The sequence below is a fragment of the Psittacula echo genome (assembly GCF_963264785.1).
Source record: "Psittacula echo genome assembly, chromosome: 1".
Classification (NCBI taxonomy): domain Eukaryota; kingdom Metazoa; phylum Chordata; class Aves; order Psittaciformes; family Psittacidae; genus Psittacula; species Psittacula echo.
Genome location: NC_137735.1, coordinates 108,034,134 through 108,048,979, shown reverse-complemented (window position 1 = coordinate 108,048,979; position 14,846 = coordinate 108,034,134). Strand labels below are relative to the sequence as shown.

The 14,846-nt window shown below is 42.7% G+C and overlaps 1 protein-coding gene across 1 annotated transcript in view; it reads right to left on the bottom strand.

Annotated features, from left to right (window-relative positions):
- PRR5 (proline rich 5) overlaps nt 1–14,846 on the bottom strand; it is a gene marked incomplete at its 3' end in the record, with an annotated part of 56,767 nt that overhangs the window by 19,802 nt on the left and 22,119 nt on the right. The window contains exons 5-6 of the mRNA XM_080628789.1: nt 12,649–12,740; nt 10,290–10,430 (exon numbers count right to left, since the gene is read on the bottom strand). Coding sequence (XP_080484915.1) covers nt 10,290–10,430; nt 12,649–12,740 — 233 coding nt within the window. The remainder of the gene's footprint in view (nt 1–10,289; nt 10,431–12,648; nt 12,741–14,846) is intronic.

Genomic DNA, 14,846 nt, shown 5'->3' with positions numbered 1-14,846 from the left:
CCACCATGGCTAGCTGGTTCTATCACAGCAAAACCAGGATGTACTGGGGATGCTCGGCATGACTACCCACACAGCTGACTTGCAGTCATGACCTGTCACATCACTGTCACCTTGCGCTGCAGAAGTTTTGCTGCAACCACCTGGTAGCTCACTAGAAACAGGAGAAGGCTGCCAACAGATTAACAGTTTAAATCAAATAAAGTAATCTGACTCCTGCTCTGTCACGTGATTAACTGTTTACCTTTTAATTGCCTGTAATAATTGGGTAGTGACAAGTTAATGAATTCCACAGTATGTGTCACATATCACTGTGCCACATGGTTGTTTCTTCCGCAGCTGCAGCAGAGCTACGGCTAAGTCTGTGAAATTACTGATAGAAGACAGTTAACCCTGTCCACTCACCATGGGAGAAAGGATGTCTCCAAGAGACTCATTCAATCACCCCCTGTCTTTTCCAGACTGCAGCACACAGCCTTTTTATTTTCGGCAGAAATAAACCTCAAAGACCACTGCACAAGTCCCCATGCCACCAGCATGGTACGTGCTATCCCTGTGGGCTCCTGGTTCTGTCACTAGCAACCACAGACCAGGAGAGGAATGGCTTGGGGTGGACTTGGGTGGCACTACAGAGCAGAAGCTTCCATACTTTTCACAATTCTTTCCCTTCTCAGTGCACCTTCTGGGGAGAAGGCAGAGGCTAGGGTATTTTATGTAATTTGTTTTAATCACCCTGTCAGCTTAAATAGGAACACATCTTTCCATAATAATAAAATTCTATAGTAGAGACAGAGAAACAGGCAGCACCGAAACCCCAGGAGAAATCACTCCTGACTGAAAGCAAACAGCTGCCAGAGTTGCTTACAAACAATTCATACAGGAAATAATTTGTTTCGCTCCTATCTAATTACAGGGGATTCTTCCACAAAGTTGCCATTCACATCAACGTGGGCAAATCGCTCAGTGTCTGATGCTGGGGAACACCTCCTTTCTAGGGAAAGGACCTCTGGCTGTGCCCTTGTCTGTCCCCAGACTAGACGGACAGATGGCTGCCTGCCAGAGAATGCAACCAGCTCCAGCTCCCACTGCCTGGATGGCAAATGGAGCTTCACAGCATCTGCATTTCCAACAGCTGCTGCCCACATCCCCATAACTTGCTCAGGTCATCACTGCTTCCAGAAGGACTCTGCAGTTTGGACATCACTGAGCGATGCTTGTCAGTTGAGACTGTCTAACAGGCCAGTGGCACACACAGTCCTCCATGTGACTAACATGCTGCCAGTTACTAGCTTCTCTGCCTTCTTCCCTTCTGTCCCATGAGAAAAGAAGATGGTGTTGGGAGGGGAAAAGAGTCAGAAGGTAATGTATGGGAAGGTAAGGTGACACAGCAGCCTGCAAGATGATGGAAGAAGCTGTGCTACCAGCAAGCACTGGTGTTTAAAATGCAGTGAGCACTTTGGAGCCCCGTGTCTGCTACAAGAAGGGCTCAAGGAGCAGACCGAGCACATGGGCTGCCTCTGAAATCTCCCAGTGGGTAGTTTCTCTGCTAGCCGTGTGTTCAGCCAGAAAGCTTTAGGCAGTAAGAAGACACAGGCATGCTGGTACCTGCACAGGGGACTATCCAAACCACTCCAAACCCAGCTGCAGCTCAGTACAGATCTGACTGGAAAGTGATGTTGACTTGTCTCCAAAAAATCATGGGGAAGCCCATGTATGCAACACTACAAAGAACCCTGCAGTCTTTCTGTTGGACATTACTTGTGTTTTTCTTCTTGTGATCAGGGACAGGTGAACCCAGCAGGAAGACCAGAAGATGCTGCACCAGTGACCCCAACCACAGAATCGGCTCACCTGGCTACCCGTATGGACACAACTCAATCACAGAGAGCAAAAGGTCCTCCCCTTTTGTGCTGGGTACCATCACTGCCATAGCTGGTAGATATCACCCAGGGTGCTGGTGGCACCTGGGATGGCTCCCAGGTCTGTGGTCAGATATGACAGCCAAGAAGTGACTGTCCCCTCTTGGGATCCCATCCTGTAAAGCCTTGAGCAACTAAACAGCCACGATTCCCCTGTGGCTTTGTCTACCTGGAGACACCCAGGAAAATGAAATTATATTCACTAAATTAAGAAGAGAAAGCTGGTTAGATAAATTGTGCTTAAGCCTCTGATGTAGAACTCAAGTGTCATTAATTTGTCTCCCTTCCTACCCCTTTAATTCTCAGAATGAGTGTCCATACAGAGTTTTAATGAGGTTTAATTAATCTTCTTTAAAAGGTAGCTTAGATTAACTTTCTTATGTTCCCCCTGTAGACAACCCATGAATTACAGTATTAAAGCACCATGCCTCAAAGGATTCTTGCACCGTGGGAACCTTTCCTGCTCAGAGTTTTTCAATAGTCAAAATTTCTAAGCTATCTATCTTTTATGCCAGTTTCAGTCTACTGGCTCAAATGGGTCCACAAAAGACATTTGTACAAATTTGTACACAAAAGACATTGTACAAATTAATGCAATTAAGTTAAAACCTTCCCCTCTTACTTGATAAAGTCACAAGTTCTGCAGGGACTGCAGTTCTGAAGACCCCAGGCCCACTGTAGGAGAGGATCTGGTTCCAGATCATCTTAAAAACCTGAACATACACAAGTCCATGGGACCTGACAACATCCATCCATGGGTCCTGAAGGAGCTGGCGAATGAAGTTGCTAAGCCACTGTCCATCATATTTGAAAAATCATGGCAGTCAGGTGAAGTTCCCGACTACTGCAAAAAGGGAAACATAACCCCCATTTTCAAGAAGGGGAAAATGGATGACCCAGGGAATTACAGACCAGTCAGTCTCACCTCTGTGCCTGGCAAAATCTTGGAGCAGATTCTCCTGGAAGGCATGCTAAGGCACATGAAAAACAAGGAGGTGGTTGGTGACAGCCAGCATGGCTTCACTAAGGGGAAATCCTGCCTGACCAATTTGGTGGCCTTCTATGATGGGGCTATGGAACTGATGGACAGGGGTAGAGCAGTTGATATCATCTATGTGGACTTGTGCAAAGTGTCAGACACTGTCCCACATGACATCCTTGTCTCTAAATTGGAGAGATATCAATTTGATAGGTGGACCACTCGGTGGATAAAGAACTGGCTGGATGGCCACATGCAAAGAGTCGTAGTCAACAGCTCAATGTCCAGCTGGAGGCCAGCAACGAGTGGTGTCCCTCAGGGATCGGTGTTGGGACTGGTCTTGTTCAGCATCTTTGTCGGTGACATGGACAGTGGAATTGAGTGTGCCCTCAGCAAGTTTGCCGATGACACCAAGCTGTGTGGTTCGGTTGATACACCGGAGGGAAGGGATGCCATCCAGAGGGGCCTCGACATGCTTGTGAGGTGGGCTGATGCCAACCTTATGAAGTTTAACCAAGCCAAGTGCAAGGTCCCCCACCTGGGTCAAAGCAATCCCAGGCACCGCTACAGGTTGGGCAGAGAAGAGATTCAGAGCAGCCCTGCAAAGAAGGACTTGGCGGTGTTGGTCGATGAGAAAATGAACATGAGCCGGCATTGTGTGTTCACAGCCCAGAAAGCCAACCGTATCCTGGGCTGCATCAAAAGGAGCATGACCAGCAGGTCGAAGGAGGTGATCCTGCCCCTCTACTCTGCTCTCGTGAGACCTCACTTGGAGTATTGTGTGCAGTTCTGGTGTCCTCAACATAAAAAGGACATAGAACTGTTGGAACAAGTCCAGAGGAGGGCCACGAGGATGATCAGGGGACTGCAGCACCTCCCATATGGAGACAGGCTGAGAAAGTTGGGGCTGTTCAGCCTGGAGAAGAGAAGGCTGCGTGGAGACCTCATTAGCAGCCTTCCAGTATCTGAAGGGGGCCTACAAGGATGCTGGGGACAGACTATTCATTAGGGACTGTAGTGACAGGACAAGGGGTAAGAGGTTAAAACTTAAACAGGGAAAGTTTAGATTGGATATAAGGAAGAAATTCTTTACTGTTAGGGTGGTGAGGCACTGGAATGGGTTGCCCAGGGAGGTTGTGAATGCTCCATCCTTGGCGGTGTTCAAGGCCAGGTTGGATGAGGCCTTGGGTGACATGGTTTAGTGTGAGGTGTTCCTGCCCATGGCAGGGGGGTTGGAACTAGATGATCTTAAGGTCCTTTCCAACCCTAACTATTCTATGATTCTATGACATTCTAATTCAAGTTAAGAATTATTTTACTGATTTAACTCTGTTATTTAAGGAGTAAAGATTTGCCTACCAATGAACTTATAGTGGTTTTAATAGGCCAGTTTCATTAATGGAGGCAAATTCCAGGAGACAGACATATATTTTAGCATAGATAACCTGGTTTAGCTGAGGTTCAACATGCATCTAACTGACTTGAGCTGAAACAACTTACACTTATGTTGCACAAGTACATTATTATGGGCTAAGGTTGTCTCAGGTGCCACAGGCAGCAGCTACACCAGAACTCCATGCATGCCCACTCTAGCCCCAAGGCAAGTGTTGAGCAATTTGAAGGAGGACTAGTAAGCACTTCTCACCTACCAAAGTGCAAGACAACAAATTGGCAGTAACTGCAAGGAACCTCACGGATCATAAGTCAGAGCAGTCTAGACAACTGCTGCAGTGTTTGATCAACTCCATCTGAAGCCATACCTTTGGTATCCTTCATATTTAAAGTGAGGTACTCTTAAAATGCATTGCTAATGTACGCCCAAAGGAGTTTGCACAATGCAAACTGCCTTCTAAAATAATTGTGTTTAATTGACATGGACAAAGTTATGGTCATGCTCCACTGAACACTGTCTTTCTGTTAAAGAGGAGGGACAAGGCACACATTTGAATTACTACGTCATGGTGTTCGTGAGACTGGTTCGTATGTAACAAAGCAAAACAACTACAATATTTTTATATTGCTTTCCTGTTTTCCCACTGCTTAAGATTACAGAAGTGGCAACACATAGTGTTGGCAAATACGATGAGAGCTAGTTTTGGAAAGTACCTGATTTCAAAATGAAATCCGTTCTTTTCACATGGCAATGGCCTTAGTTACAAATAGGATCCACATGAGTGCAGATCTTTCAACTTCTGTGGTGCAGAAATGGAAGCTACATTGGAATTAATACTGATAAAGCCCCTGTCAGTCTGGCTTACAAAATGGTTAAGAGCAACCACACTCACCCCCCCCATCACTGCCCCTAGAGAAAACCCACTTGTGGTGAGCCATGAAATAAGTGCCAAGTGGAAGCAAAGATAAAAGCATTACAGAGGGAAAATACCTCTGATGAGTTTCCCTCCTTAACTATAAGCCTACAGTTTGTAAACGGAAAACGGATAGCCATCGACTGTCACTGACTCACATTCTTCTCACTTACACCAAGGTCCCCAGCTATGGCAGGGGAATTACTCTTGACTGACAACCAAGCAAGTCAGTTACTACTCTGGTTAGTACAAATAGTGTATTTAACACTCCTGCCTGGCACCACTGGCCAACCAAAGTGCCAGCCAATGGTTGGTACTTGCTCCCCTGCATTGCATTCTGGCTAGTGATGCTGTCACTGTTTTGAACTTTCTGGTCAGTTCCCAGCTTCTTGTCTCATACTCATTAACACAGCACATTCTAACCTGCTCGAGGCAATACACCACAATGTACATGAAATAGTTCTAGCATTTTTGCTGCCTCCATACAGAAATGATTCCCAGCACCAGAAAACTAGCACAACAATGAAAACCATATGAAGAAAAGAAAAATCAAATATGATGAGTACTCAATAGCAAAAAGGTCAAGACTGTCTTTCAAAAAGCTCTTTTTCTTACAACAAATGAATGTTATGCCTTGTTAAAAATCATGGCAATACAAATTCATTCCAGGATAACAAACCTGTGTCAATTTAATTATTGCAAACTACACTTGCTGGTAGAGACACATACTTGCTGGTACTAAGGCAGAATAAGAGGGAGGATATTACTTAGAAGCGAGTGTTGTTTCTACAAAATACTCTTAAGGCGTAAATCTTGAGGACCAGATTCCCAGTTTTATTATGTCAACACAAAGCAATGAAAGACTCTTCCTTTCGTGTCAGCCAGTGTCCCAGCTTTAAAATTTCCTACCTGACTCCTTATGTGCTTATGGGGCTGATGCAAATGACACAGACAAGCCACCCTCTCACCGGGAAGGAAGAAAACACATTAATGCACAACCAAGGGGAAGTGCATGTGGCTTATGGGAATTAATTTTATTTTTTTTTTATTTTTAACTGTATTTTTAAATACATTTATTGGTTTCTACTTTGTCTTATAAACTAGGAATTCAGAAAAAGGTAAAGAGAAATTAAAAGCATGTTGAAACATCCGGCCCACACCACTTTGTTCAACCGGTGCTTCAGGTCTAAGAGACTTAGTAAGACAACCTCTCAAAAGCAACCACCAAATTCAGAAGCCTATGGCTATAAAAATTTGACCTCAGCTGACACATATTGTAGAGTTACGGCAAATCTGTTTTCCACAGGCAGGACCCTGCAGTCTTCTCATAGCAAAGGGTGTTTCGTTTTTAACCACTACACTGTCTTCAGTTTGCTATGTGGCTGTTGAGATGGAAAACTGGAAGTCTGGATTTTGCTTTCAGCTCTTGCAATGTGTTTTTCCACCCCTTTAAAGTACAAGGAGCTGAACTTATATTTAGGAATTTTTCAGAGATAACAAATAGGTCCCACTGGACAGTTTTATTTTGTCTTCTTTTACAGAGAAAGACAACAGACAAGGGAGTTCAAACGAAGCTCAGAGAAGCCAAAAAGGAAACCACAGGTTTTATTTTTCTCGTCAGAGCTTATGTTTAGTGAGGCCTCATCCCTCAGCACGAAAGATACTATGCTGTGCTCTTCTAGGGTTTTTAAATAACACGGGTTACCCAGAGAGATTCTGTGAATGCAAATAAACCTGACGTTAACTGAAAGATACAGATAAACACTCTTCAGTGCTTCTCCTCCAACATTCTCAGACCTCAGGAGAGACACCTGGAGAAAAGATGTTCCAGTTTCAGTGGCAAAGCTTGTCTTTAACATCCTTTGGGAAGTAAGTCAGATTCTTTACCCTCTAGTGGTAGTTTTGCTCTCTTTGGTTTCCAAAAGCACAAAGGAGAAAATTCTTTTCCACTCTCTACTTCTGTTTATCCTTCTCTCTCCAGCTTTGTAATTTCACCCAAAGAGAAAGGTCATCAAGGCAAGACCAACTACTCGGCATAGTTATGTGAGCTCTATCTAAAGCCTTGGGCAACGTGGTGTAGGGTGAGGTGTCCCTGCCTATGGCAGGGGAGTTGGAATTAGATGATCTTAAAGTACTTTCCAAACCAAACCATTCTATGATTCTGTAATTCTTTTACTTTACTCAGCCATGACTCTGCTCTTGAAGACCTTGCAACTTAAAACAGGAATATCCTGAAGGCACTTCAGCTTATGTTGCCTATAAAGCTGCCACAAAGGATTAACATTTCAGTTTGTGCATTGTAATTGGGTCAGGCTATGCTGGCCCGATTACTGTGGACAACAAAAAAGGATACAAAGAAGGGAAAAAAAAGTCACCCAAACAATGAAGTTCAGGCCCTTCTATTCAGGAGGTCTTCGGCAGGGACTGTTTTATTCTCCTTCACAGAGTGCAGCCCACTGAGCAAACAAGGAACGTGTGCAACTTGCAATAGGTCAGTAACTTCACAGGAGTCAATGAAATTGCTCACATGCTGAAGCCAGTGAAGCTAACGCAAGCTCAGGTAAAACGTTTGCTTACTGAGCTTTGCCAAATCAGCAACTACCTCCTGAATTTAAAGCCCAAGGATTGCTGCAGCTTCCATTTCCTCTTTAAAAAGCTTTCTTTCCACTCCATAAGGAAATTTTCTTTACCTGACAAACTGACAGATCTTTTCCTCTACACTACAACAAGCTAAAACATGAGCAATACCAGATGCACCCTGCATTAGTTACCAAATCTCTGCCACTTTAATCCAGTCTAATAGGACAGACTGGTGCACGTCAGCATGGGCCTTTGTCAACCTGTGACCTTCAGCTGACATTACAGCTGCTGACTTGAAGAACATAGCCTGCTCCTTAGGTAACACAGCTGCACAAGGCTGCCCAGGACAAAAATAGTTCAACTTAGCACCAAGTTCAACACTTGGTCCAGTGTCAGCATCACTAGACTCATCTTCTAGCCACAGGAGTCCAATCCAGTGTCAATGAGATTCTAATGGAAGAGATACACAAGGTAGATAGAAATAGGGATTAGACAATGCCCACACTGAGACACCATCTCCCAGTCTGGAAAGTCCCCACACATAATTCCACGATATGCTCTTTGGACAGCTGAATTGTCATCTCTCTTCCAGCCCTATTCACATGTTCAGTTAAACTAAGACAAGAAAATTCCATTATTACACCACAAATGTATAAAATTTGCTTGTGTTTAATGTGACATTTGAGCCTGGGAAAAAGCCTTTGCTCTGAAATCCAATTATTGACTAACACTGCTAAGCATGTAAACAGCTAATTCCCAGATCTTCTTTTGACCTTTTGCTACATTAGATTTTAAACCACAAGTTTGGCAGATCTATTCCCAAGAAAGGGCTTTCACCATTCCCACCACATGTAGGTAACGTATGCAGAAATAAATGCCCAGGGGCAAACTCCCTTTCACTTCATTATTGATTTCCATCAGCATATTTGCAATGAGAATGGATTTGGTCTTTTACCCTAAACAGGCATCCATCTTGTTAACACTTCTGGTTGTTAAGAAAGCAGATTTGCAAAGCAACAGTTTCTTGTAGCGATGATCCTGGCAAATGACTCCATATCACCTCCTATGAACTTTCTAAATCAGGATGTTATTCAGTTCCCAGCTCACCACTGAATCCATTCGAAGCCGGATCCTGCCCATAGCCAACAGACTCTCTAATGAAGAAACCACAAAAAAGCCTGCAGATCTGTTAGTAATGACACTGCTGAAGCTTGGTTTAGAATGCATCTAAGAAGGGATGAGGCCTGATAGACAACCCTCCTGTGATTAAGTTTTTTGCGATGGTGCTGTCTCTCATGTGGAGTCTCTGGTGTCTATTAACACAGCTGGGTTCACAGTTCAATTATGTGAATTCTTTGATGTCTCATTATGCAGTTAAAACCATACTCCAGTTTTACCCTGAGGCTCCTCTCCTCTCTCCAGATACTAATTTCCATGAAGCTCCTAGGAATCTTAATATCTCTGATACTACTGCCATTGCGCCACAGTCAGCCAGCAGTTTCAAGAAGCATTTGACAAGACGGAGGCTAGGGAGAAGTGAGACATGGGGCAGGATGGCAGTCCTATCATATAAGTATCTTCTTCTGAGAAAACTAGGTTCAACACACCACTATACACACTCCAACAAGTACGCTGCAATAGCAGGGGTGAAATACCATTTCTTCACCCAGCAAAGAGAATCTTACTCCTTGTTCTATTTTCATCACTGACCTTTAGATTATCCTGTTATTTGAAACAATTTCAAACACAGAACTAATTCATATGGAAATGTAGAGCAAAGAAACATTTTGAATGTGAGAAACTATATCCTTTCGTTTGCTGTAAATCAAATTGTTTATTAAAAAAATCACCAGCCAAGAAAATCTCAACTTCCTCACCTCCTAGGAATCTGCTCCTGACTTTCTCCCTCCCTTCTGCCTCAACCTTTCTTCTCCTCAACACAAACTCATGCTTTTCTTTAATTAAGCAAAAAAAATCCTAAACTTTTTTGCTTGGAATTCCTCATTTTGTTTCTCCTCACTACTACTACTGAAAAAAAAAGAAATCTAACACTTAAGACAAATAACAGTATCTGGTCTTAATGGTTTTGTATCAACAGCTTTGACAGAATTTGGTTCTAGTGACCAAATATGACCACGATTCAACCATAAACTGCCTACTCCAGATGTGAAGGTTCATATCCAGAACTGCTAACGCAGTAATACACAACATTTAATGTAAGTCACATTATTACCACATACACTGATCTGCTTGCAAAACTTTGTATTTCAAGGCCCACGTTTCAAAACAAGCCTTTACTCTCAGGCCCTCTGGATCTTAAGGCATGAGATCTGAACCTCTGCAGTCTTTACTTTTAGGTATCAGGGCCACAGTTAATTGCACAGAAGCTCTGTAATTCTGCATAAGAAGTGTTCAATGAATGAGCAAAATCAGAGACTGCTTAAGAAGTCTTCAGCAATACAGTACAAAAAGATACAGAAAACAGATTGAGAAAAGTAGCCAATTTACCTGGAGTATTAATAGCATCTGAATAATAGAAGGTGGAACTCTGGCCCGAGAACGTGATAATGCATCTTCCAATTTAATGTTGAGGGTAATTATATTCCTAAAGTGCAGAAGAGCCAGCTGCCGAACCGAGGGCTCCTTCCCCTTAGAAACAGAAACAAAGCAAGACAGATTATGAGCAGCATGAAAATGAGTTTCAAACTCTGCTGTCAAAATTCCTTCCTCCACTTCTAAGGGATTACAAGAATGGTAAACCTAAATGAAAAGCAAAGGAAACATGCAAAGGAAACATGCAAAGGAAACATACAAAGGACACAGAGCAGCCCACAAGTCTGAACATTGAATTTGATTTGGCAGTAATGAATGTTGCACACAATGACTGAGCCTGATTGTGTGTGAAAATGGTGGGGTGTGGTGTGGGGGATCATATCTGAGAACGGGATATATATGGATATTTTGTACTTTAACAGTAATGAAAAGTATCATGTATGTTTGGTTTGAGGGGTTGGGTTTTTTCGGTTGGTTGTTTGTTTTTTTTTAAAGCAGGGTTGAAAAAGACAATTTCTATTGCTTCTCAAGATTTTTAGTACTGTCTGGTTACTGTCTTTAAATTACAGTGGGAATCCCCACTCAGCCCACCTATGGATCCCCCTTTTCTCTGCAGTCTGGAAGACTTCACTATAAGGCACAAGCAGAGCTAAAGTTTCATAATGCATTTTCAAAGACATCTTTTTGCAGCTCAAGAATACATTCTCATTGAAGAAAATCTCACCTGAAGGATACAATGCTAAGTCTGCTTGCAGAGATTAACACTGCATGCCTTATGAAGGGCTGTAAAACTGTTCCTGTGTCTGGCATCAAGGTTTTTTACTTGGGTATATATGGCTGTACATACATATTCTTGCCTGCAGTTATGAGTGCTGCCAGCCAAATATTAGCACTTCCAGGAATGTCTGGTACACAGCTAGTACTGACTTATCTTAGTTTGGAATAAAGAAGCCTGATCCAATTCCACTCCACCTCACCCATTCCTTTTCACTTTGTTAGCAATATATACTGAAGGCCGCAAATTTGCTTCAATTTCTAATGAACTGAATTCACAAGAGCACCAGCTGAGCTCTTGGAAGTAACCTCAGAACATCAGGCACCCAGATCTATTTGAAATTGCATGGGATTTAAGGTTCTTACCCCTCTAGGCTCCTTTAAAAATTCAAGCAATTATTTCCATCTCAAAGGAGAGGAGACTTGTGTTGCTAAATTATTTTCAAAGGCTTCAGGAATACAACAGTGAAAAGGAGTATTTGATGCATTTTTCAGAAACATCTGAGTTCTAATTTAGTCAAGTGCTTTGGAAAACCACGTTGAGAGCCTACCTATATCTCTAGGTGTCCAAATGCCTTACATTTGAATTATGTGGAACATGAAATATCCCATTGTGTTCTAATACCATCTTATTTCTATCTTTTTTAAAGTTTCTGTTAGGAAGACACAAGTGAATGGGTGAAGTAGCCCTGCGTGTTTCTAGAGGTCTTCCCTTTCAGAATCAAATTCTGTGTAAAGCTGAAGCTTTTCCACTGAATTCATGTCTGTATTATCTGCAAATGGTAATACCATTAACATTGGCACAGTCCTTCTAGGTGTAAAGTCCACTTGGAAAAATGGGAGGTTTCTGAAGTTTCCTCAAATATGTTTAGGCAACAAGCTCCTACTAAAATCCTTGGACATATAGGAGCAGCTCCAGAAGGTCACTTGTACCTATCTGGTACAAGGATTTCCTTGGGATTTAAGTGACAAACAACACTCTATGGCCATCACTAAATTAGAAGATTGATCCTTCATCCAAATCAGATCAAGTACCTATTGTGGATCTAAAATTACTGGGGTCAAATTCTGTGCTCATGTAAATTTGTCTCACTCCACTGACTATTGCTGTGCACTTACAATAGCATAGAATTCCATCTCAGAAATACAATTTCTTTTCAAAAATGGAGATTCTTCCAGTACAAATTCATATGAAGATATTTAAGTCAACACAGCTCCACTTGTGTGTATATTCACAGTGTGCATATTAGACCTTATCATTCATAACCTTTTTTGACTTTTAGTGTCAGTTGGCAGAAGGAATCACCATCCTTTCTGCAGTCCACTTTGGTTTTCAAAGTTCCCCTTCATCTTTTTCACACGAGCACTTCAAACCTGTTTGCATAAGTAACTTATTTGCATGACATGACTATACAGAACAGCTGCACTGGGAGGCTGGCCTAAGGAGAGAGAGTTAAGGATTGCATCAATCTGTTGATGAACCAGTAAAGTTGCTTTTTCCAGTTTTTCAAGATGCTATAGTAACAGAGTAATTTTTCACCTGCACAGGATAGAAAATAGCCTGAAGCATGGGCAGGACATCACTGAAGAAAAAGTCCCAGGTTTCAGCTAAGGTATCCAGTAGTTTCTGCCCTGCGAAAACACAAAACAGTGAACTGTTTATGTTGTAATAAGTAACTGCAACGACTGAGACATGTAGGAAACAATGTGAATATGGTACTATACACAAAGATGAATCATGTAACAGCTACTATTAGCAGTATGGAAATAGTATTCCTTTCGTGTATCAGATCATTCAGTATTTGTGTCTTTTCAGGTGACACATCTGATGTTCTTAGTAAACTCAAAGACTTTCACATTAGACCTTACTCAAATTTTCTGAGTATGAAGAACAAACAGTAATAGCCCAGGTTACCTCCTCCTCCTCTTCTTGCAGTTAATACCTTGTAGACAAGGAGAGCAGCACGAGGAGGACACAGCAGGTTAAACATGGAAGCATTCCTGCAGAGAAATCCCTCCCCCACCACTCTCCCCTCTGTCCTCCAAGCAGCAAAGCAGCAGAGCAAACCACTCTCTGTGGAGATGCTCCACAAAGCAACCCCTCAAAGCAACCCCTTAACTTCCCTGTATCTGTGGTTACAGAGAAAATCTCACCCAAGATCTATGGAAAAAGACAGTGTGTTGCGGCTGTATTTTTTACTGTAACTTTCAAAGGATGCAGTCAAAACCTGGATGCTGGCTTCAAATCTCTGTTCCCCAGAACAGCCTGTGTGACCTTGGGCAAGCTCTTTAGCATCACTGTGTCCCTAATCCAACTGTGAAAGGAGAGCAATGCCACTGCACCTCCACCAGCAAGTATTATGGAGATATATGCATCAATGATTATGAGGCATTCATAGAAGACAATATGGCTTATCAGGAAGCAAATTCAGTAGCAACCAATCAATATTACTATTGGTGTCAGAATCAGATACTATTCTTAATTTCTGTATTACAGCATTACTTAGGGACTCAGCCAAGGAACATTTTGCCCAGAATTACACACATATCACAAAGAAACTATGCATGGAAGCATCTCCTACTCAAAGTTAGCTAAGTGCCAATCTTTATTATGGGATACTTGATCTCCCTGCATTTTTAAGTACATGACAAATAGCACCAGCTCTGGCCCATCTGCAACTCCTGAATTATTCCTGGGTTAATGACTTTAAGTGCTTTCAGTGACAAATGTGGATCACCATGGTATACTGCAGCTGCTGGCGTGTGAACCACGCCAAGGTCTTTGTTTCTGTACCACCAGGCAGGAGTCCTCTCTGTCCTACACACTTGTGCACAAGACTGAAAAGGGTGTTCTTGGTTTCAATGTTTTTCTAAATTTGTCTTGCATTAATTCCAGTGGAACACAGCAGGGAATCTGGTTCAAAATTTCCTAGCAGCTGTAGCAGTAATAGTAATAATAATAAATACCTGTGCTAGTTTTGGCTGGGATAGAGTTAATTTTCTTCATAGTTGCTTGTATGGGTCTGTGTTTTGGGTTTGTGCTGGAAACAGTGTTGATAACACAGGGATGTTTTAGTTATACCCCAGCAGTGCTTGCACAGAGCCAAGGCTTTTTTTCTGCTTCTCACCCCACTAGCAAGCAGGCTGGGGGTGCACAAGAAGCTGGGAGGGGACACAGCCAGGACAGCTGACCCCAACTGACTCAAGGGGTATCCCAGACTATATCACATCATGCTCAGCATACAAACCTGGGGAAAGAAGGAGGAAGTGGGGGACATTCAGAGTGATGGCATTTGCCTTCCCAAGTAACCGTTACGCATGATGGAGCTCTGCTGTCCTGGGGATGGCTGAACACCTGCCTGTGATAGGAAGTGGTGAATGAATTCCTTGGTTTGCTTTGCTTGCGTGCACAGCTTTTGCTTTACCTAATAAACTGTCTTTTCTCACTTTTACCTTTCCAAGTCTCTCTCCGAGACCACCAGGGGAGAGTGAGTGAGTGGCTGTGATGTGCTTAGTTGCCAGCTGGGGTTAAACCACAACAATGCTGTTGTATTATAACCTCCATATACTAGTGTCTGAAATATGAAGGTGTTCCAAAGAGGTAAATCTGACCATGAAGGAGAAACCAAATCCCTCTATGCCTTGAGGGCAGAGTTTTAAAAAGAGTTAAATATGCTAGTTACCCACAAACTAAGGTTAAGTGGAAACTAAGCCCTTACAAATCTGGCTCTAGGTGTG